The sequence below is a fragment of the Falco punctatus genome (assembly GCF_963210335.1).
Source record: "Falco punctatus genome assembly, chromosome: 7".
In the NCBI taxonomy this organism is placed as follows: domain Eukaryota; kingdom Metazoa; phylum Chordata; class Aves; order Falconiformes; family Falconidae; genus Falco; species Falco punctatus.
In genome coordinates, this window is record NC_137587.1 from 53,691,276 (window position 1) to 53,714,247 (window position 22,972).

Here is a 22,972-nt window from a genome sequence, read left to right on the forward strand (position 1 = left end):
GGTCAGTCTCATCTACAGTGTCAGGAGCAACAAGGGCATGCTGATCCGTAGGAGGTGAACCTGGAGCTGAGAATCACAGCAAACCAGGCAGACGGCGGCCTTACCAAAAAGGGTGCATGTCCCCAGTTCCATAGCAAGTAGGGCAGGTCTGGTGATGGTTTCCAGACTCAGCCACCAGTCCAGATGTGGAGGTCAATTCCTAACGATGAGGTAGGTCCTTTGTAAAGCCATAAAATCAAGTTAGGGGGTCAGCACTACGGTCGGAGTCAGGGTGGTATGAGGCCAGGCCCAGGTGTACATGCAGCATAGTTCAGAGACCAGTGGTGAGACCTTGACCTTAGAAGCTCCTCCTAGGAAAAAGGAGGGCAGGAGGCATCTCAGCTCTGTGGTTCAAGGCTGAACTGCTGCATTATGAAAGTTAGCCTTGAGCCTGGGCAGCTAACCTCCCAGGAAGTGGTACACAGGATGTGAAACAGGGAATAAACAAAACTCAGCTTTGTCTAGTTCAGAGCCTGGGAAACCAGGCTAAAGAGGCTTTATCCTGCAACTGCCAAGCTCTGGTTGTAGTGTTGCTGGACACCTTCCTAGGGAGTGCAGTGCCAGAATTTCTAGCCAGTCCTGCTCTGACTACCAGATGCAGCTGCAGCGCTGAAGTCTCAGAGGTGCTCAGCACTGTGTTTAGGAAGCAGGAAAAAGAAACAATCTGCCTTCCTGGCCAAAGCCCCTTTTGTAAGACTACTTTCGTCATGTGGTCCTTGCATTTCTGACATGTTTTGCAATGTGGGCTGATTTACCAAACCATGTTACTCAACTTATTTTAGACCGATGTTCATTTAATTGGAACTGAACCTAAGCAGGTTCAGGCCCAGAGCTAGAAACCTGAAATGAGCGAAAACCCATTCTGGTTTTGCTTCCTGCTTCTCTGGTGAGTTATCTTTCATGTTTAGTTTCCCAAGAGTTTTTCAGTTGAGTTTTTCATTTGTGGTGGAATTGGGTCTCAGTGATGGGCATGATTCCTCAGCTCTTCCCATTCTCATTGACAGTTTTTCTTGGCTCCACAGTTGTGTTCTAGGCTGTCTTAATGTCTTAAATGACATTAATGTTTTCTGTGTTGCATTGGGAACCAGCAAACTTGCTGCCTTTTAGTGAGATCATTGAAGAAAGAACTGATTCAAAACTGGTCTTCAAATCAAAAGAACTCAAATAAAATTACTTTCTCGTAAGTTTCTTTGTCAAAAGGCTAAACTGGATTACATGTGTACATCTAGATGTTGTAGTCAAATGGATATTTGATAGATAACAGATTGATGAAGCAGCAAAGTTTGTGTTCAGATTTCGTACTTTATTAAAGGTGGGCATAGTGTTTGATAAATTAGTTTAAATCTTGCATCAGTTCTTAGACACTCCTGAGATAAATCCTATAGTTAGTTACAATTCTGTTTATGTGAGAGAGAATGTTGTAAATAATAAATAAAGGAGTAAGTATGCACTTTGGCCTCAATATGTGCAAACTTTTGTTTCAGAAATTGCAAATGAGTTCTGTGAATAGGTGACAGAAAGGGGAACAGATCTCTAAAATCCCTAAAAATACATGTGAAAACTTCTCAGACTTAGTGGGGGAAGCACAGCTAACTCTGAAGCAGCAACACTGGTGTAGTTCTTAACAGCTTTGAAGGCAAGATCTTAGTGAGGGAGCTAGTGTGTAAGAGAACTCCCAGAAAGGCAAATATTTACAGCTTTAGCTTGAAGCCTCTGTCACAGACAGGGAAAGTGTTGTGTATTGTAGACAACAATATTTACATACTAAATGCTTTGCTATAAAAGTCAATAACAGTGTTTGCAGGTGTGAATTTAACATTGAAGTGAGTAAGCCTGTTAGGTAAATTGGGATTGATAAAACAAATCTTCTGGTTCTGGCTACAAATGTAATTATCATTTCCAGTGGTAAAAACTACACAGATTAAGGTATCTGTAAAGCAGCCACCAAGTATACAAGGTTATGTAGGAAACATTAATTTATATATTTTTTTTCATATCATCTAGCTTTTTGTAGTTGTCCTGGTGGGCTTCAGGTTTGCATAACTTAAGATGAAATTTGAGGACTAAACAGTAGAATCGTAAACCAACTGAGAAAATGAATCATATTATATTCCTTCAGAGTTCAAGACCTTTATAAGACTAGATACAGACAAAGAGTCCCCATGGAGACCTCATAAGTTACTGTCTGGGGTGAAAGGGCTCTGAAAGGCCATTAATCATGCTGCATTTGTGGTACAGTGAATCCCACAACTTGAAGTTCAAAATCCTCCCCACTTACAAAGGGCCATGAAGTAAACTGTGATTTCAGCAAGCTATTCCTGATGAATCAAGAAGAGTAAATTATACCTCCTCTTCTGTCTTTTGTAGATGGCCTTTCACTGGGACTAAAGCTGATTCCTAGCCCTGACTCCTGCTGATTTCAAAGGGAGCCCTTCCACTGATTTCATTGGGATTTGGATCAAGAATAACTAATGTAATAGAAATATGTTTCTCCATGCAGTAGAGATTGTTGGGCAAATTTTGAAATATCTGACCGCTTACTGCACATACACTATGCTTACTAAATGGGGGGTGGAATTAGAAGAGATTCAAAAGAAAGCATTCTTACTAATCCTTTCAAAGCTTCCTGTATATTTTTGGCTCATGAACCCACTGCATTCACTCAGCTGGGTGCGTCTAGACCATGGTCACAGAGTGAGACATTTTATATGAAGTTTATGCACCATCTTTTAGCACGATTGCACTTGCAAGAAACCTAAAAAGAAAGAAAAAGTTCAGTGTCCACTAGATGTTACGTCTTGAGGAGGTCTGGAATATTCAAAGGAAGGAGGGCTGGACACTGCGTGCAACTGACTGCTGGTAAGAAAATAAAACACCAGCTTCTGGAGCTGAGCAGATTTAATGCTGTGACTGACCTTCTTCCTTGCATGATTTTTGAATGGGAAAGAGAAAGAAGAATCCATTTAAGGACTGAGAAGGAAAAGCAAGGAATTCCTGTAAAGGTAGAGGGCAGAGCACCTTCTAAATGTATAATGGAGCAGAGTTGTGTTTTCTGGCAACTTCTGAGTAGGACATGAATGGAATACCATAGGAGAGAAACAGCAGATGTCTGGTAATTTGACATACTCTTTATGCTGTAACCCCAAATGTCCTCGTGTGAATGTGGCTTGATAACAATAATTCACGCAGCGGCCTGAAGTAGCACATGTCATTTTTGATTGTCAGCAGTTCATGCTATGTTACCTGTATATGCCTTTTTTTTAAAGAGCTCTTATTTCTGTTGTGCTTCTGCCTGAAGGCTTTTAAATTCTGAATGACAATCTGACTGCCAGCAGACGAGTGCCTCAGAAAATGCATAGGGCTGTCTTGCATCAGGTGGATGAGAGAAATGGAGTTTCAGAATTGGATACTGCATGACAGCATTTCAGTGTTGGGCTTACATGTAAAGCGGAGCTTTCTGTTTAAACAGACTAACCTTGTTGCTCAGAATTTGCTTATAGGTGTGAGAGAACAGAAAAGCTATTTCTCAATGCCAATATATAAAATTTAGTCATGGCAATGCAATAAAAGCTTTGCAGTATTTGTTCTTAGAGTTATGAAATAGTGGACATTGCAAAGTATAGTTGCTGAATTAAGTCATTTTAATTTCCTCTATTGTGGGCTTTCCAAATAATGTCTGTTTAAACAATTACAGCACCCTTAAGTAATTCCAAAATGCTGTTAACTAGAAATGAAAGTGAAGATTTAACAAGACAATAAATCCCTTGTCCATCTTGAACAAAATGCAGAAAGGAAACAAATTGTGTGCTTAAGAAAAACAGATGACTTTTAAATGGTTCCAGTGATCTGTTCAAGCATTTAAGGTGAGAAATTAAAATAAAACAAAGCCAAAAAACACCCAACAGCATTTGCTTCACCAATACATTAACTTGAGCAAATACTAGAAGAATAACATTCACAAAGAAGAAACTGCAGTTATATGAACCTGCATCTGGGCTCTCTTTTACATTTTTCCTCTTTGTCTTCCTCCCCTTTACCTCAACCATCTCTCTAACCATTTGCAGTCAATTCAAATGGTGGGATTCGAGTATTCTCTGTAAACACAAATGACCGTGTACATGTTCAAAATCATTACTAAGCTGTGGTAACTAGATCAGCCTGTATTCTGTATCTGTTTGAAATCAAGCATATGTTAGCAGCCAAAAGAAAAGAAAAAAAACCAAACACTTTTGAGTTATTAGTGCTCTCATGAATGGTAGTAGTGTATCAGCTAGCAGCAACAGGAGGGAGGTGATAATGGCAGAAGAAAGGAAATAGCTAAGATGGAATCAATTCTGCCCCCTGCTCCCCTGATGTAGTGAGAAACAAGATGTTGCTTATAGTGTAAGAAGTGGCACAGTGAATAATTAGTCAATGATACGTTCTCAGGATTAATAGTGTGCGGAGAGGAGAAGCTCTGTGTATGTTAGGTGGTGGTTCCTCCTAAGGCCTCTTGCAGCTGTGAGGACTCCTACAGGTTTCAGTGAACTCAGCTGACATCTGTGTAGCATGTTCTGAACTTTAAATAATGGAAGGAGAGCTTCCTAGAAAGTATTTGTCAACATTTTTTCTGTAACTAGTAATAGAGAAATTTATATTGTTCATTGTATGTTGGTAGAAGCAGAAAATACAAGTTATTAGGAGAGCATTAGAGATGTAGTTAAGTGGTTATTGAAGTGTCATTCCTACAGGTCATTGTTCTACAATTGGAGTCTAGTTATTAATTCAGCTGATGCACAACCCAGAAAGAAATTAGTCTCACATTCCCATACTGTGATGGCCCTACAGTGCTAGGGAAAAAAACCCTTTTTTTTCCTGGTTTCTGCATCAGCAGAGTTTCTAGCTTGGTTCCTCTGGCAAAACTCTTTTCTTGAGGAGCAGCATGTCAATAGCAGCTTTACATTTGGTTATGGGTAACCGAGTAAAAAAAAGTGGTATAATGGAGGCATGGTCAGGGACTTAGGTCTTGGAGGAGTCTGAGGTTCTCCCACAGACCTCCAGTGTGACTGCAGGTTGTTCTAGCTATCTTACCCTTCCAGATTTAAAAACAGTCTGAAAAGGCAGCTGTTTATTCCTCCTTCCCCTGACCGTGCCCATGGATGGCTGATTTGTGGTTCTTGAATGGCTCAGCCATCATCCCTGCGTTGGCTGGGACTCTGTTGTGAGCGACGGTGGACTGCAGTGTTCGGAGACTGGCCTGATAGTCTGTCCCTGTAAGTGTGGGTTGTAGGGTTTTCTTTGTCAGCCTTTCTGGTGTTTACTGTGTTTCTGGCAGCTGCATTCAGCTGTGGGACACAGTGGTGTGGCAGTTCATGGTGCTGGGTGGGTCAGCTATGCCATGTTTTTACAGGGTCTTGGAGAATGTTGTGTCTCTAATGCCCAGGTGCAGCGACGCCTGTAACAGCGAGCCCTGACCCAGGCATTTCTGTCCTTTGCACAAATAAAACCAAATTGTATTCCTCAGAATACAAAAGTTCTAATTATATGTAGTTATATTTCTGCTTTTTAATAACTTAAAGATAGTGCTATCAGATTCAAGGTATATTAAGTATCTGCTGTCTCTTGAGGATGTGGGGCTTCCACTGTAGCCAACACAAATTCAAACTTGTGTTCTCAAAGTAAATACCATGTGGTTTGTCTGTATGCTGGTTAACTGCCAGCAATTCCAACTGCTTGTGCACATGCAGTCACAAATTCCTTCTTATCTCCAGGCTATACTTAGGCCATAACCAGTATGAAAATTCCAGGACATCAGATCTCTTCCTTGGCTTGTTGATGAAGTGCTTTGTGTGTTATCACAAAAGAGAGCCTGATTTCTTTTATAGATAAGTTGTTTTTTAATGAAACCATTATATACAGCAGCATTGTTGTTCTAAAAATGCAGTTATATTGCTGGCCAGTGAAGAAGTCTCTAAGTTACCATCTCAGCTACTGGGAAGCTGGTTTACGTATAGTACAAATGGTTACCTCACCCAAGTGTCCTGGGGGCAATGCTGAATTTCTGATTTGCAGGTTCAATTGTGTCCATTTCATTACTGTTGAATTATGAAGAGAACGCCTTCCCATTTCTGTTTGAAAGGCTTGGGACGTAGAAGCATCAGACTGTGTATGGAGAAGATACCTGACATGGCAAGAAAAGCTCAGTCTGCCTCAGAAACTTGGCTAGAATATAGGAAGGTGTTTATTAAAATGGGGACAAAAGCAGGACAAAGATGATTTTCTTAAGGGCAGAACGAGGAACAGTGTAGAGTGGGGATTAGGTAAGAAGTTAAGGCTCCAGCCTTTGGTAAAAAAAGACCAAGAATTATGGAAGAATTGTCTTGTTTTTTACATGCCCTTATGACCTTTCAACTTCATCCTCAGTGGCTCTAATATTCCCTTTATTTTTCTGTTAAGAATCTTAGCTTCTTCCTTTTTTCTGTTAAATTGTTGTATTTGTAGCTTGTTATGACATCTTTCTTGACATGATCATAAATTTTGGGAATGATTTCTTTGTCCTTGAATGAGCATTTTTTTAGTAGACCTAAATTTATTCAGGCAGACCTGAAATTATTTCATTTATTTTGAATGTTTTCCATCAAATTACTAAATTTCATAAAATATGTGATAAGCTTCTGTTCTACTGGCTCATACAATATTTCATTCTTAGGTGAATGAGAACTAGTTGTTCTTTGCATGTGCCAGTTAGTATATAGGTAGATGATAAGTGTTCATCATAAATGTAATTTAAAGTCTGGAAATACAGAACAGTAAGATCAATGAACAGGAATGTTTCGGTACAAGAGGGCATTGTCTCTACAGTGTCTTTTAAAGTGCAATAAGTTGGAAATTTTTTTTTTCTGTTTTGTGTCAAATCTTTAACATTTTTTCTGCCCTTTATATTATTTTAAATGATCCTTTTTTTTTCTTTCCAAAATTATACTGTCAGAGTGAGTGTTACTGAATGGGTTGAGTATTTTCTATTCGGTGAACAGGAGGATTACTTCTACTATAACTGTCTAGACACAGTATAAAGACTTTTTAGAAACCTCTTTTGGTGGGAATAGGCTCAGTGCTCAGTTTTAGAGGAAATTAAGAGAAGGCTTTTATTTATAAAGTAGTTCTGCTTTATAACTATAATATATATTATATATATATATGATATAAATATATCATTAAAAAATCATAGCTCTTTACCTCTTTTCTGACTGGCAGCTACAGGAACTATGCTGTTATGAGATTCTCTTCTTGCAGCTGAGGATGGTATTATCAGCAATGATCAGTGCATTAGTGCTTTTCAGTGTATTCTTGTATTTCTGGTAACAGGCTGTACAAACCTCTTGGCTAACTTGAAATCCCCAAGTCTGTGAACCCTCTGTTTTTTACTGCTTTTCTTGCCTACAGAAGAACAAAGGAAGAAATTGCTCATATGCTAATTCACAGAATCTTTTCAGGGTTGAATGTTCCTTGAAGGTAATACTGTCCTCAGTTGTTATGCCCAAAGTCTGCAGTTGTAAGATCTTGGAAAAAGAAATATTACTTTTATTTTGCAGAGTATTGGCTGTGACGACTATCTGGGTTCAGACAAGGTGATTGACAAGTGTGGAATATGTGGAGGGGACAACACTGCTTGCAAAGTTGTGTCTGGAGTTTTCAAACACACGCTAACAAATCTTGGCTACCACAAGATAGTGGAAATTCCTGAAGGAGCTACTAAAATCAACATTACTGAGATGTCAAAGAGCAACAACTATTTGGGTAAGTTGCATCTCAATGAATAAAGCATTCTTTCTGCACTAGTGCAACAGGGTGGAAGTTGTGCCAGGAAAGGTCTTCTAAGCAGTGTGAAATAGATGTCAGGGAGGCGGGGGGGGATAAATTCATTACACAGGCATTTTGATCAGAACTAACTAGCAGTTTATAATTCTGGGTAAACACTGTAGACCTGTTAGCATATATTTCCATCTGTCCAACTTGGCTTTGGTGTTTCCTATTAGTTTGTTCTGCTGTGGTGATTATACTTCCTACAGCGTTAACCTTTTCTGAGCAGCCAAGAACCTAGCCCAGCTGCATGCTTGTTTATGTGAAGTGTATTGAGGCTGCCTGAGGAGAAGAGCGCATCTTCTGATTGCCTAAAAATTTCAGTTCTTTTGAAGTATATCAAAATCTTACTGAGATAACGTGATATCAAGGTGGTATCTGCAGAATGCAATGTCATTTGTACAGTTGGAGGATCCTGGAATATTTATATGAGCATCGTAGCATCTTGTGGTATATTTCTAGATCTGTCTTGTGTGCTGCAAATCAGAGATTACGTGGAATTTCTGCAGGTCTATGTCTGCCTTGTGTGCAGTTGTGAACTGAACCATTCCCTGTTGTAACCTCTCAAGTTCTCAGGTTACCAAGCCTTAGTTTGCCCACATTTGTGCTCCTGTTTCGAAGCCAATTCAGCTGGAGAAAGAACTGTTGGTTAGGATCTGTAAAATCTACTCCTCACCCTTTAATTTCGCTTCACCTGTCAGTCCATCCTTACATCTGTCTTAAAAATTACCATAGCAAATAATAAAATGGAGCTACACGAGGCCTTTCTTGCTAGCTTGGTATAATAATTACTAGAACTATCTAGCTGTACTGGAAGACTCAAATCCCAGTACACTTGTTTGACAGCTGCTTTATCTCACTTCTGGCTGGCAAGCATCTCAGCTGCTGCTCAAGTAGGAGAAAGTAAAGTGCTGATTATTGAATTGCTTCTTTCCTCTTTCCTGCTTTCTTCTCCTCAATTCCTGCTGGAGCTGTAACTAGTTCTACAGAAATATTTGCCTGTAGATGGGAGTTTATCATGGGGAATAGTCTGAACTGTAATGTGAACGCCATCATTTTACCAAAAAAGTGACTCTTCAAAGTGAAGATATAATATAAGCTACCCACAGCCCAAGAAAGCCAAATGTTCTAGACCTCTTGTAGGGGTATCTCATCAGTTCTAATTTGTCCTGGTTTCATCCAAAAGCATTTTAGATACATTATATACACCTATTTAGACTAGCATTCTTTTTTTTCATGTGAATAGTTTGTATAGCATCCATCAACACTAACTTGTTTGATAACAAAATAAAACAATAGCTCTGTCTAAAGAGCTTCCATAGATATATGTGTACATTCAGTAGAAAACTGGTGAGAACGCAGCTTACTTGGCAGGACAGTGAAAGTAGCCGTGTTACTAATATATAAAATCATGGAGTTGAATGCCATTTTTATGTCAGATTTACATGATGGCATCTAAAAACAGCTGGCAGAAAAATGCCTTTAACTATATTAGAATGTCCTGAGCTTCTTGAACATTTTTGGAATGGGCAGGACAGAAAAAGGGTAACATTTTTTTTCTTTAAAAATAACCAGGCTGTTGGCATGTATGGGAAAGTGGTGAAGTTTTTCTTTCCCATGCTACCCCTTTTCTCCTTATCCCCTGAGTTCTTGTTTTATGCTATCATCTTCTCCCCCGCCCCCCCTTTTCATATGTTTCATTTTAAAGCTGCTGGTATGGATGTAGTCTGCTAAATTTGCCAGCTTCCTCCCCCATTAGGAATTGTTGAGGCTTTCGTTCCAGCTAGAAGGACTCCAGCCTCTCTGCTTAAACCATTACACAATAAACGTAGTGTACTGAGGCAGGTGACTTGCACCAGGACAGGAATTAACATGTTCTAAGGTTTATCAATCAATCTATTGGACAAACAAAATGGTAATTGGGAGGTTGTTGGTCACAAATTTCTCACTGATAAAACAGCATTCAAAGTATTAAACATGCACATTTTTATAGAGCGCATTAACAGTGGTAGAGCAGGGAAGCTTGAAAACTCAGATCTGGTATTTACTGGTTTGTCTGTATGGTAATAAGCAGAAGTCTTAAACTTTAAAAATAAAAATATCTTAAACTCATCCTTGTGCTGCAGCAGCAACAGGAACAACTCAGCAGCCATTCCTTTAGGCATACAGTTGAGCGCTTTGCAAAACTGAAGTTGCCAGGTGCCTGTTCTGTCACAGTCCAGCTATACCCATCAGAGCTGCTAGTAAGCAGCATTCTTCTTGTTGCAAGGAGTGTAAGTTAGTTGCTTTTCATTTTCCTTTCACTTTGCACATTTTATGGTTTCTTCGATACAAAATCAGAAGTCTGCCCAAGGTCACTAAAATTTTTACAGAAGATGACAGCAGACATTTCTGGGAATCTGAGTTATCCTGCTTGTCTCTGTTGAGGAGATTGTCTTAAATTCCATGTGGGTTTATTATTAAACAATTTTTAAAAAGCTCCACAAATTTTCACCGCTTTGTCAAAAGTACTAAGCAAATAAGCAATCAGGAAATCATGTTTTCAGAAGGACGTATTTTTGTAAAATTGGGAAGTGCTGGGCAAAGCAGGCAAGAATGTGAGGTTTCTTACCCAAAGAGTTTCAAACTTAGCTGAAAGTCAGCCAAACATTTGAAAGCTTTTGTGAACTTTTTTGTAGTAATCTACTGCTCATTGTTGCAAAACCTGTGACCCTCATAAGAAAGTGGAGTTCTAATGGTGATGCTGAAAATGATGGTAGCTTATTAAGGTTTACTCATTTTAAGTATTGCATTTTGGGTTTTTACACACAAGCTGGAGTGATTACACAATAAAATTTATAAGTTCTTGCTACTTGAAAACAATGAACTTCTGTTAAAAGAAAAAACATAACAGTGGCATATGAAGCTTTTAGTGTTTCTGTAGTATGTCATTATCTGGGTAGTCAGAATATTCAGATTAAAGGAGCTGGGCTATTTCAGTGGTTCAACCAATTGTTTGTGTAACTTTATAATTAACTTTTCACAAAAATGGCAGAATCATAGATGTGTTGTGCATTTAGTGATCTCTACTATTTGATTTCTGTATACCTTAAAAACCTTCAACACCATTTTTCTGTTTTCTTCTGCTTATATTTTCTTTTTTTAGGTGTTCTGATTTTGGATGTGTGAGTTTCATACAGGACAAACATAATCTTTTCTTCCCCCTGTCCTCCCTCCCCCCTTCCCATGTGCTAAAAATCCTTTCAGGTTTTCCATTTCTTGAATATCTTTACTATAGGGAGAGTGTCAATCTGATAAAGGAAAATATTTTGAGAGTCAAATTGAGAATGACCTGTGACATTAACTGATATTTCTTAGTGAGCCAAAATGAGCAAGCTCTAATAGAGCCACAAGGCAGATCAGAAATGTCCCAGGGAGCATCGTATATTTTTTTGTGTGTGTGTGTGTGCAGAAGGAAAGCAGTCCAGCTTTGGACTGCTAAATAATAGCTGTTAATAACTTTTAATAATATATTAGTAAATATTTTTTTACAATTAGAAGCAAAATCTATGTATTACAATTTAGATTTAGACTCTATAAAATGTAAACAAGGCTATAGGCAGTACAGTCCTGAGCTATGTACAGAATTACTTGCTTCTCAAAGTAGTTTTCAGCAATATTTGCTTACTGGCTGATGTGTTAGACCTTTCAGCAACAGAACGGCTGACCTTGAACAGACTTTCCATTGGCAAGGCCTTTCTGTCACATGCTAGTCTTGTACAGAAAGAGACAAAGACATACTTTTTATCCCACTGGTAATCATCAGCTGGCCAGTTCTCATAGACCGAAATGGGAAGCTTGCCACTGAATTAAGTAGGACCATAATACCTTAAGTGGGACCAGTATGTTACAGTACTTATGCTGCAAAACATGTGGTTTTGAGTATAAATACTTCAGCATCTTTGGGATTGGGATTTGGGATCCTGGCAGCGTTTTAAAGCCAAATGACATGAATCCGAAGTGATTATTTGGAAGGTGCTTTTTTGCATGTTAGGTCTTGAGAACCTAATTTAAAGAGGTTGGTTGTTATCCATATAATAGCCTCAACAGCAAGAGAATCTAATGGGAAGGAGGTATCAATAGTCAACAGTAAAATTTAGTTTAATATGAGAGTGAAAGATACAACGATTGAAAATGCATTAGTATTGAAATACGCTTGCCATGTGTAATGAACTTACTCTAATTGGAAGGAATCTGGTAATGTCCTGTAACTGAAGCAACAGTTTGTTTCTAGAGCAATTCTCTGAATCTGGAGTCATGTGAGATTCCTTGGAGGTTCAGTTCTGCCTAGGGTACCATCGTTGGCAGTAGATGTTTATGAGATATCTTTTGAAAGGGAAAGTATATACATTAGAGTTCAGGCACATTTGTTAATGTTTTCTGCCTTACCTGAATACTGTATACTACAAAGATGTTTCATAGGATCATAGAGAAATTTATTTCATTGCTAATTGTAAAGTTCTTTACAGTTCGTTCACAGAATATATGATGTATTTCAATTTTGATTTTCATGGAAGTAAGTTATTTCTGTCACTAAATGGGGTAGGGAGATCCTTAGGTCTAATCCATTATCCCTGCTTTCTGTAAAATGATACTCTGTTATTCTAGCATCTTCTATTAGCACATGCCAGTATGCAGTATTTGTGATTAAAATAAGAGTTACACATTAGTATTTTTTAAAACAAAAGTCCAAGAGATATTAATAGCATTCTTGTGAATATTGGCATGCTTGAACATGAATATGGATTTAAAGGCATTTGTTATATGAAAACAACAGTGGCTGAAACTGAAAGGGCTGTAAAAAGATTCTCTGGGAAAAAAATTGTGTTTCGGTATTCTCTGCAGCAGATAACATTCAAAAAGTATGTCTCCTGGTGAAATATTGTTAGCAGCTCTTCAGCTTAAAATTTCATTTTTAAATCAGTTTAAAGATTAAAATTTAGAGCAAATAAAGGAGTTAGATTAGAACACTGGCAGAGAATTAAAAAAAATGTAATGTAGAGGCACTGCTATACCACATGTGATCATATGAAATTTTATAATTTATATCTGGGGAAATAATACATTGATTTGCTTCATGTGGAGGATCAATTAGATCAATTAATACACTTAAATATACATTTGTTAAATTGCTCTTAATGTTTTTTTTTATTTTTTTACCAGATTAAAGGTTTCTTTGCAGAAAAGTTGCAATGATATTATATAGTAATATGGAGAAGAGAGAATATGTGTTTGAATTTTCAGGACTTGGAATGAACATGCAAGAATATGCCAGAGGAGGAGAGTTTTTCTGTTTTCTCAATTACTTTATATACAAGGGATCTGCTTATAGTAAACTTCAGTTGAAGTGCTTAGATGTGCATTGGGTTCGGTGACTCTCCCCAATAGGTAGTGAGAGCTATCAGTGCACCCTTGATAATTCTTAGATTTCTGTTCAGAAAGAAAACCTGTGATTTTTTCATTTGAGTTTTTGAAGTGCTGCAACCCAAAGCTATGCTATTACATCTGTTCGTTGTGATGGTGCTCACAAGGACTTCAGCACTGTATTTCTTAAGATTTATATTCATTGAATGCATCCCTATATGTGTCAGTCTGCGTGTTAGAGTTGGAGTGTCGTCTTCAAATGTACAGTGTATTGAATGCGTTACTTAAACTGTTTAATTACAATATCTGGATTAGAGTAACTGGGTTTTTTACGTTTTGTCCTTTGCTTTCTTGCCGGTTCTCTGCTGGAGTTAAAAAACAAAGACATTTCTTTGTACAGATGATGATGTGCTCCAAAATGTGAAGAAAAGATTTAAGGAGTTGCTTAAACTGAAATTAAGCACAGCAAGTTCAAACCATAAGGAAGTTTCAGAGTAAATTGCTTGTGTCTGAAGAGGCAGTTAGAATCTCAGTGTAAATGAACCAGAACATTTTGAATAATATTCCTAAATACACCTTTTATGATTAGGAATCCTAGCAAATCTGCTATGTAATTATTTCCTGAATACTGAACTGAAGAGTCAGGAAATGCTACACAGAAAGAGGAACAACTTGGGTTTTTGGTAAGTGTTTGCAAAATCAAGCATTCCTATGAGGCCATGGTAATGGTAATAGCAGTTGGTAACTCCTGCTGATTTGCTTCTGCCTTGTCTCCTTATCTGTGCTCAGCCTTTTCCTGCAGTGCTTCAGGTTTTTCTTTTGGTTAGGTATTTTCTGACTTTACAAAGTCAGAAAGCCGTTAGTAGAAGCTTAACCGATTTTTGGCCACCTCAAAAGATTCAATTCTATGTCAGTTTTAGAAGAGACCTGATGAGCAGAGAAGATTCTGATTTTTTCCACTTCATTTAATTCAGTTTAGTTAGCATTAGTTCCTTAGTTGTAGATACACCGAGTATCTGAATTAATCGTAATTTGAATTAATCGCTTTCTGTGTGTCCATGCTTTAGTTCAAGACTAACACAGATCTGCTAAGGGTTGTCTTTGTCAACATGGATTTGTATTCAGTACTGAAGTGCCTCAGTACTGCCTCGACACCGAAGTGCTGACACTGACCAATCCAGGAAAACGCTTCTCCATGGCTGTTACTACTTTATGCACAGCAGCAGAGTCTGATCAGACAAAAGATGCATGTAGCAACTACCCAGTCCAGTGCCTGTGAGTTAATATTACACTAATTGCTGACAGATTCACTTTCAGGATTTATGTTTAGGCTACATATGCTGGCCTGAGACTTTCACTAGGTTGCATTTCCTTAGGCCAAAAAGGACGGTACGGTACTGTGGTTAGTTGGTTATGGAATAAACCTGTTTACATGGGCAAATTCTGCCCATTTCATCATCATCCTCTGCAAACTATAGCTTCAGTGGGTGTGGGGCCTACAACCTACTCTTATTTTGGGTCATGATAATTACCTTTAACATAGCCAGTCTGGCTACCATATTTTGTTTGAAGAATTCAGGACAATGGTGAGGAGGCATGGGGAGTCTTTTTATGCCTGGAGGCAACAGAAATCTCAGAAGCATATTATCACATGAATTTTTGGGTCAGACTGAGTTTGGTTCTTGTCTTCTGTGGTCATATTGCTGTCACAATGGGTGTGGGTTTTCCCTATTAAAAAAAGTCATAGCTAGGATGAAGTGTTCACTGTGTTAGATTTAACAGTCTTTGTACTTTCTTCTGTATACTAAGTGCATTATTGATAATACTTTATTTATTAAACTAACTCTTCCTAAAAGGTAATGCTAGGTTACAGGACAATTGAGATTACTGCTTACCCTTTGTAGCCATAGTTAGATGTGTGTTGTCATGTGGGTTAGTTCATTCTGGGATTTGGAAGACCAGTGATTTGGTAATGATAGTGAGTTTTGAAAACAATGTGAGCTTATCATCAAATTTTAAAGAACAAAACCAGAAAAATCCAGGACTGAACGGTGAGATGGCTTCACATAAGAAAGGGATGTATAGGATGGGAGACAATCTAAAATCCGGTTTGAAGCCTCCTGAAATTGTAAAGGGTATTTCATCTGTGATCTGATAGCGCTGCTTGAAGTCCTTGCAGCCTTTGAAGCTCAGCCTATGTTTGAGGATAATGCATGTGCAAGTAAGTTACCAAGGAGAATAAAGGTTATCACAAGTTTGCTTCTAATGCAAAAGGCTTAAAAACTAATAGAAGATGGTATATTAAGACAGAAGTGTGCAGTAGCTATCTCTCTAACTCTTCTCACCTGAAGTTTGTTGCTAAGATGCCTGGTTCTTTGTGGGCACATACCTATATTTACAGATCCTCTGTATTACTGTACTTCAAAATATTTTCAAATTCATTTTCTGCAGGGAGAGTTTCTTTCACTAAATAGATGTTCACCTTATTGTAGCCAACATGTATTACTTGGCTAGGGTGATCACTTATTAAAACCCTTGAAGTTGTTAAGACCTTGGATGAAATTCAACCCTGGTGTTAATGAATTCAACTCCACTGAATTCAAGTTGCACAAGGGTCTTACCTAGTCTAGTGACCTGTAGTTGAACCAGAATAGATCTAGGACATTATTCTTTGCTGACCATAATTTTTTCAATACCGGTGTTGCATAAATAATTACATTTTAGATTTTCTGGCAAAGTTATCTTATTATAGTAAATTCCAAGGTGACCTTTTTCCTTCTGGCTTCATTAAACAGCTGGCTAATATCTAGCACTCTGTATAGTGGTCTGTAGGGTTCCAGGTACATTTTGAAAACATACGAAAGAAATGCTTTCTCAAAAGTTGGTTTATTCTTTTTTGTATATTAAGTGGAAGATCTTAATAAATAAATAAAATAAAAGGAAAAGAAAAAAAGGCAGACTGTGTTACTGGTCCGGGTGATGGGAAGTACTGTTTCCCCGGCTTCAGGAAAGTGGTTAAGCCTTAATGGCTGGGTTAGCATCTGTATCACAGCTTTCTACCACTGTCTTACAGAACAGTCTTCTGCATGATAACTTGCTGTTATCACTTATATGATTCTAAATGAGTTTCTTCTTGGTTGTGGATTGTGGGAGATCAGAGAGCGAGCCCTAAGTTGGCACAAGAAGCCTGAATGCCTGCCCTGGTAGACCGGTGGCTTTCCATCTAGCTGAATCTCAAGGAGAGATCTCCATATTAGTGCTTTTCTGGGTAAATGGCTCTCTGGCCTTTTTCCTCTTTCCCCTCTACATCTTGAAGAATAATACTGGTATTTCTTTGCATTCAGCACCTATTGGCTAGGCTTTTTGGCTCATACCTGCTCATTGATGACAGTGGTTATGACCAGTTTTGGAACTCGTAGAAATCATGTTTTCATTTTCTGTGTTTGCTGATTCTGTCTTCGTCTGACAGAGGTGGTCTTGCTTTTTTTTAATCATTTGTTTGTGAGCAGTGTTATTATAAAAACAGCTATGACTACAACAGCACACCAGCTGAAACCTGCTGTTGCTTTGATGATCTGCCCTGCAAATACGTCATCTGAACAACAGCCAGCAGCAATGAGTCCCACTGAGGTGCTTGTTTCATAAGTTCTGTATTAAAGGAATGGGGTGTTTTTTCCTTCTCTTGAAATATGGAAAGGTTGTTTTGAAAGGAAGAGAAAGGGATAAAGAGAGGTATGCAAAATAGTGAGAGGAAACTTAGAAAGGCTGGTGGTTCAGTTTGATTTGTAAAGCACCCAGCAGTCTGGTTGCTTATATAACTTTGCAAACCCCCTTGGCCTGGAAGCCTCTGGAGAACTGACTCTGCAAGATTTTCAGTACTTCCTGCTTCTTGTCAGACCCCAAAATCTTTAATTTCAGCCTTTCTGAAAGTGTTTTGATTATACTTCTGTTTCCAGTTATGGACAGAACCAAGGAACTTGAATGCAAAATTTCAAAGAAAATGCTTTAAGAAATGAAAGAGATGGGCTATTTGAATTGTTTTTATTAATCTGAACCCAATTAATGTGAATGTCTTAGATCTCAAAGCTTATATTATTTTTGTGTTCTAGTTGATGACCAAACCGTCAAGTACTTTGCATGAAAAAACTCATTTGAACACTGGTTTTAGTGCAGAGTGTTTCGAATATCAACATGTGGTTTGTTCAAGGCTTCTTAAAAAACCCAGGCTCTTCTGAACAGCATGTGTAAATTGAGCATCTTATGACACATGTATTTCATGGTAGTGACCAGTGTTCAGTAACATGGGTTCATTTCTCACTAATGCAGCTGACTGCCTGCTTTCACTCTGTTTTTCCTTTGTCTCTAAGATGGCCAACAAGATACCCTTTTTGGAAATGTCATGTACTTTTTGGAAGCCGTTAGCTTTGTGAGTTGATTAAGGTCCCTCAAATGTAATCTGTTGCTCAAGAGTCTTTTTACCTGGAGTAAACACTACTTTGACTGAAGATGTTCTTTTTTGAAGTTGTGATCAAGGTGTAGTGATCTTTCCTTGCTAGTCATGGGTCCAATGCAATACTTTTCTCCTCTTCATTCTTGCAACTTTTAATTCAAAATGAACTTTGTACTCTTAGCTATACATAAAGAATGACCAGTGTCAATCCAATTCATAAACTATCCATAAGCAAATTCCCAAATCACATGAAGACACATTTCTTCCTTTTCTTGCCAAGAAGATAGGTTGTTACTAGTTTAAATAATTGTTCAAATGCTACACAACAAAACTTAAGAAAAAATGGTTGGAAACCTGGTTTCAATTGTTGTAGATATTTCTGTACAGCATTCTTTGATTCCCTAATCTTATTTTATTCTGAGCAAAATTCTCTTTTGAATAGTGAAAAATCTTTCTTTGTTCCTTAAGCGTCCCTTGATCTAGTCAGATAGACTGTGTTCTTAGATCTTTGTCTGATTCTGTAAAAGAAACATATTTTTATCTTTTTTCCCCTGTTCCTTCTCTTATTTCCCTTTGAACTTCTTAGTTTCAACATTTTTGTTTCTTACCCTTTTTAAAATCTCTTTTAGTAAAATAATCAACCAGTAGAAATTCTACATGATTAGTGGCTTCATGGTTGGGTCCAATAAAGAGATTTCATCTGCAGAGAATATTTTTATATTGCAACATTAAATTCCAGAAGAAATCCAAGTCTTTTCTAATACACAATATATATGGGGGTTTAAAGCTTGACTTATAGACTGTGTGATTAAGTTAGTCAAGGAAGATTAAACTTTATCCTTTGTTTCTTAACTTGCCTAGTGTCTTTGTTTTCTGTTGAATATTACTTCAAACATTTTGTGTCAGAAAAATTTGGGTGTTTAGAAGCCTTACAGACCTAATCTTCCTTTCATACTTGTACCCATGGCAGCAATACTTACGCCACCCCCCCACCCCCCACCCCACCCCGAGTCATGGCTCCATTTATTTTATATATTTGTGTTAGAATCAAGCTGCTGTAATTCTGAAAATTTTGGTAGTGTGGCTGAGAGATCTGGGTCAGGTGAATGTCTGCTGTGAGATTATGAACTTGGTTTTAGTGAGCTACTAAGCAAAAGTTACCAGCAGTGCAAGCTGGTATGGGCATGGCTTAGGGACCCTGAGAAAAACTGAACCTCTGGACCACTGGTAACCACAAAATGCTAATAAGGGGATTTATTAAGGGTGTGATAGTCTATCTGCAGTTAATCTGCATTAAGAGATTAATACCTCAGTCCATCTCATTCACCTACAGCAGCACTTCTACCAAAGAAAATAATACCCAGCTCAGAGTCAGCATGCAGTCTGCTGGCATAAATGATTGCTCCGGTGTGAGGCTACCGCTGTTTCCCGTGCAGCTATGCAACTCCTCATCGGTAGCTGGTACAGAGCAAGGAGCATCTGAATGTAACTTAAAATAGGGATTCTCTGTAGCAGTTTCACTGAAATTATGGGAGGTAAAACTCAGGAGGAGCAGGAGCATGGCTGTTCCGTCGAGCGGGACGACTCCAGCCTAACCACTTTGAAATGATAAGCAATACCAGAGCTTTGGAAGACTTGGAAAAGAGAGACATTTTTATTGGCAAAAAGAAGCCCTGTCATTTGTCTTGCAAATAGCTTGTAAGGACCTAAGGCAGCAATGTTTTAGCATATGTCTGCAGATATCCAGTCAGACTGCAGAACAGAGATTCCCTCAGTAAGTGGAATTACAAGTTTACTGTTGAATTTCTGTCATAACACTTAATCATTCTCTTTTAGGTTCGTGTTCCAGAGGACTAGGGGATTAATTTTGCCTTAAGTGTCTGGCAGAGCTAGAAGAGATTGTTACATATCCAGAATGATATGTAACATTTGTTGTTGTTGTTGTTGTTACCAAATACTTTTCCTTTCCTTCCCCAACCCTAATTAATGCAGGGGAAAGACAAACCATGAGCTTTGATTTACATTATAAACAGACAGTACCTTTCTTCCGTTGTCTTCTGTCAATAAAAAACAAGACTGAGAAGCGTGATGCAGTCTTAAATTTGTGTTAAGAGATTGTAACTTTCTGACATAATTTTCTTACACTTTTTTAGCAAAGTGGACTTTTGAAAAAATGTCTCCCATGTGTCAGTTGAAAAAAACATGTAATCTTAAGAACTTTGCAGTTTCTTCAGACTGTATCTATTGATACAGTGAGAAATTAATTTTTCCTGTAACCCTTGTCTCTCTTAGTAGCACATCATAGTTCATTCCTAAAGCTTTTGAGTCTCTAGTTGAAAACAGTTCTTTGTGGATTGCTTTGAAACTGTTCATACAGTCCTACTGAGACCTAATTTATTGTTAACTACCAGCAGTTAGCTCTGTTAGAGGGGGAGTGATTGCACAGTGCTATTCTGCTTTGAAACTGCAAAGTTTGTCAGTTCTTTATAAGCAAATATTCACTGGTTTGTGAATGAAACAGAGGGTGCCTCCTTCCATGTGCCTCTTAGTGTGGGCTCAGTTCTGAGCAGTTGTGCAGAAGACAGATTTTGGAAAACTGCAAAGAAAAATGCAGGTTTTCATTGTGTTCTGTTTGTGAAGAAGTGTCACGTATTTGTAATTCAGTGCATTGCCATGCACCTTTTAGGTAGGTTAATTTAAAAAGATGGGAGATTCTATTACCGTGTTTGGAATTAACCTTGAATTACCTTGTACTGATGGTGGCCTTTTGGAGTGCTTCATTATAACAAGCTGCGTGTGGCAGCCCCTGTTGTACCCAGCACCCGGGGAGCCCTCCCTCTGATGACCACACAACAAACAGGAGTGTTTTCACAAGCGATTCAGCACAGTGCAGCTTGCATCTTTGTTCTTTGCCTCTGTTTGTCTTCAGTTAACAGACTGTGAAATGAGCATGCTAATAAGTAGAACACAATGTTATTGTAAAAAATAAAGCCAGACAATTATTTCAGAGATTCAGACGCTTAAGAAAACAACGATGTGACTGTCTGCATGTACCCTGGAAGATGAATGTTACTTTGTATTTATTGAGAATCAGGTGAGTCTGATGGCTTGGAATGTTTGATACTCAGTCCGGCCAGAGTCATGTTCCTGAGGTAGACTTTGTTGGCTAAAGTTGAAACTTTTAAACTGAGAAACAAAGCAAATGAATCTTAAAATTCCCTGCTTTCTGTTTTGCAGTGTAGAATGTGTGCCATGTTGGTAGCATCTCCATCTCCACTACGTATACTTTTGAAGCAAAGGTGAAACCAAATGGAATAGCTTTGTTCCCACCTTGGAATGTTTCTGAGGATTCAGGAGGAACAAGCGGATGCGATGCAATTTGTGTTTTATTTCAGTATCATCCCTGATGCAGATGAAGCGATAGCAGTTGAATGCTTTTCTGGAGGTGAATTAGTGAAGGTTTTTTTCAGTCTGCTAGCTTCATCACTTCTTTTAAGCAAAAAAACAGGTTTATGGTTAGAATTCCTATGAAGTCCAACCAAAATCAGGCATGCTGAAACCCAGCTAGGCTTCACAATTAGATGCATCTCCATCGGTCTTAATTCTGCAGGTGCTGATCTAAAGAAGATTAATCTAAAGAAGATTAGAGACCCTCAACTCTCTTTAGTATTGAAGAGTTAATAAGTTATCTGTTAGACTGTAAGGTAAGAATCTAAAACTTAGTGCTGCATGTTAAAATGAAGAATACAGTGAGGGAGCAGATATAACATTACTGTGTAATGAAGTCTAAAATTTTCCATAGTATTTCTTTAGTATATTTTGTGTATACATCTGAGGATGCAGATTTTCATGGTGAATTCAGTGTCATTAGTCATGGGCTAATGCTGGTTTCTTTTCACTTGGTTGAATTGTGTCATTTTCATTTACTAACTTTGAATTTTCATCGTGTCTTCGAGGTAGAATGAATTACCAAGACTGAACAGTAAGCACTGACTATAGCATCTGCTTATATGCAAGTCATCTGTTGCTCCTTCATTCTGCTATGCCTACATCTTAAAATCGGTACAATATTGTATATGTAGAGTCCAATTCCTGTTGGATTTAGATTTTAACAAGAACTGATAAGTGTTATGCCACCTGCTTGTGGTTTTTCTTCCCTCATCCAGTATAAAGCAGCCTTCCTATGGCTTTCTTCCCCTGAAAACTCAAAAACAGCTTTTAATGTCTGAGTTGCAGCTCTCACATCTTGTTCTTCCCTCCTAAGGCAGCTCAGTACCACCAGCTGCAAGGGTGAAATTTCTGCTCTTACTAATGGTGCCGAGTAATGGAATAGTGGAGTTCTTCAGGCCTGCCTGGCTCTGGCATCTTAAAACCTTAAAAATACGCTATTGCAGATGAGGTTTTAGAGCAAATGTTTAACATTAATGGTGAAGTGTTTGATTGGTCTAAGGTACTTAACAGTCTGAAGTATAGATCCTGTTTGGCATGTTGTACATCAGATAATTTATGCTAATCTTTTGCAAAGTATCGGGTTTCACAATGGAGAAGAAAGTGAGGGTGCTACCAAAGGTGTTGCCTATTTGCATCCCTGGCAGAAGTGATGGTGGGTTCAAGTTAAATATTTATTTTGAACCTCTGGAGTGTCAAGATGATCTGGCTTTTTCAGAGTCCAAATCAATATAAGAAAAATCCTAGAACTGATCTGAGGGAATGAATAATGGGCCAGACCTTTCATCTTGTGCATGCTTTAGCATACATATGCCTGTGAGTACAAGCAGAGCCACCTAGATTTCTTGCTCTTTGAAAGGCTCCCAGACTTCAATAGATCATTAAGATGTTCCAAAAGTATTTCAAGACACTGCCTTTCAAAATCAATAATAAACAGCAGCATATTAAGCTGTTTAGTGCTTAAAATCCATTCAGCATGGTAAATAGTTCTGGGGGAAGGTGGGAACAGCAACTAAAGTTTCTTGCTGTGCAAGGTTGCCCTCCTTCACCTTCTCTCAGTGTTGTTTTCTGCTGAGATCCACTGGTTGATGGGTTTGTATTTCATGCCTCCATCCAGAATTTGGCTGTTGAAACAAAAGTTCCTTGGTTCTTTGAGAAAATCGTCACAGAAAGTGCTTCTTATCTTCAAAGTGTTTTTCTGACATTAATTAATTGGATCCTCAATGATCCTGTGAGCAGGATAAGGAGCAGTCTGGAAATGCCCATTAAGCACTCCTACTGCAACAAACTGTA

General features: G+C 38.2%; 1 protein-coding gene across 3 annotated transcripts in view; it reads left to right on the forward strand.

The window, feature by feature from the left end:
* THSD4 (thrombospondin type 1 domain containing 4) overlaps positions 1 to 22,972 on the forward strand; it is a 320,405-nt gene that overhangs the window by 237,816 nt on the left and 59,617 nt on the right. For all 3 annotated transcript variants that reach the window (XM_080396118.1, XM_080396119.1, XM_080396120.1), the window contains one exon: positions 7,611 to 7,815. In XM_080396118.1, coding sequence (XP_080252244.1) covers positions 7,611 to 7,815 — 205 coding nt within the window. The remainder of the gene's footprint in view (positions 1 to 7,610; positions 7,816 to 22,972) is intronic.